The sequence below is a fragment of the Cariama cristata genome, unplaced genomic scaffold (genome assembly GCF_000690535.1).
Source record: "Cariama cristata isolate BGI_N322 unplaced genomic scaffold, ASM69053v1 C11172136, whole genome shotgun sequence".
NCBI lineage: Eukaryota > Metazoa > Chordata > Aves > Cariamiformes > Cariamidae > Cariama > Cariama cristata.
The window spans coordinates 1-1,672 of NW_009645557.1; the positions used below are offsets into that span (position 1 = coordinate 1).

The 1,672-nt window shown below is 53.4% G+C and overlaps 1 protein-coding gene across 1 annotated transcript; it reads left to right on the forward strand.

Annotated features, from left to right (window-relative positions):
• Window positions 1-7: 7 nt before the first annotated feature.
• On the forward strand, window positions 8-445 carry LOC104154903 (DNA-(apurinic or apyrimidinic site) lyase-like; the record flags this gene model as incomplete). Its single annotated transcript, XM_009708709.1, has 1 exon — window positions 8-445. A coding segment is annotated over one exon (438 nt), but the record flags the coding sequence as incomplete, so codon positions are not given.
• Window positions 446-1,672: the final 1,227 nt, after the last annotated feature.

Sequence of the window (1,672 nt, forward strand, 5' to 3'; positions counted from 1 at the left end):
TTACGTTCCCAATTCCGGGCGGGGATTGGTTCGTTTAGAATATCGACAACGATGGGACGCCGCTTTCCGAGCTTACCTCACCCGATTGGACGCCCGCAAACCCGTCGCGCTCTGCGGTGACCTCAACGTCGCCCACGCCGAAATCGACCTTCGTAACCCCCGAGCCAATCGGCGCTCGGCCGGCTTTACCCTCGAAGAACGAGAAGGTTTCGGGGCGTTGTTAGAAGCCGGATTTTTGGATTCTTTCCGCCATCTTTATCCCAGCATTCCTCACGCTTACACTTTTTGGACTTACTTGGGCGGGGCCCGCGACCGTAACGTCGGTTGGCGCCTCGATTATTTCGTCATCTCCCGCCGTTTGGAAGGAGCCCTTTGCGATAGCAAGATCCGATCCCGCGTTCTGGGCAGCGACCATTGTCCAATCACCCTCTACCTCGCCCTCTAGGCGTGCCGCCCCGCCCGTAAGTTCCTCGCGAGCTCGAACCGACCCTCGAACTGACCCAAAATTGGGGGTTGGTGATGTCATCGTCATCCATAATGGGGTCGGGATGGGCTCGTCAACCTTTACTCGGCCATAATTCCATCCTAAACGCCCCTAAATTGGGTGTTGGTGATGTCATCGTGGCCTAGATGGCGTCACGGTGGCCCCGTCAACCTCTCCTTGTCCATAAATTTACCCTAAATGCTCATAAATGAGCTTTAGATGATGTCATCAGGGCCTATATGCCATCTTGGTGGCCCCATCAAACTTTACTTGGCCGTAAATTTACCCTAAATGCCCATAAATGAGGTTTAGATGATGTCATCGTGGCCTATGTGGTGGCGTGGTGACCCCACCAACCTCTGCTTGGCCATAATTCCACCCTAAAGGCTCCTAAATCGGGTGTTGGTGATGTCATCATGGCCTATATGACATCACAGTGGCCCCGTCAACCTCTACTTGGCTGTAAATTTACCCTGAACACCCACGGATTAGGTTTAGATGATGTCATCGTGGCCAATATGGCGTCATGGTGGCCCCACCAACATCTACTTGACTGTAATTCCACCCTAAATGCCCCTCCATCAAGTTCTGATGATGTCATCATGGCCTATACGGCATCATGGTGGCCCCACCAACCTCTACTTGCCCATAAATTTACCCTAAGCCTCCTCAAATCAGATTTAGATGATGTCATCATGGCCTGTATGGTGTCGTGATGACCCCGTCAACCTTTACCTGGCCATAAATCCACTCTCGACACCTGTAAATGAGGTTTAGGTGATGTCACCATGGTCTATATGAGCTCGTGATGGTTTCATCAACCTTTACTTGGCCATAAATTTCCCCTCGATGCCCACAGATTCGGTTTCGATGATGTCATCGTGGCCTGGATAGGGTCATGGTGGTCCCATCAACCTCTACTTGGTCGTATTTCCACCCTGGATGCCCAGGAATGAGGGGGAGATGATGTCATCGTGACCTGTACGGACTCATGATGATCTCAGCAACCTCGCCTTGGCCCAAAACTCCTCCCCTCCCGGCCCAGCGATCAGGTGATGACATCATTGTGGCCCCCCCAGGGGGCGGCGATGATCTCATCAGCCTCGCCTGGTCACTCCAGGTCTCCTACTGCCCCACAGGTCACCATCGTGGCTTCTTATAGGTTCCTGCTGGCCCCGCCCACCCCCC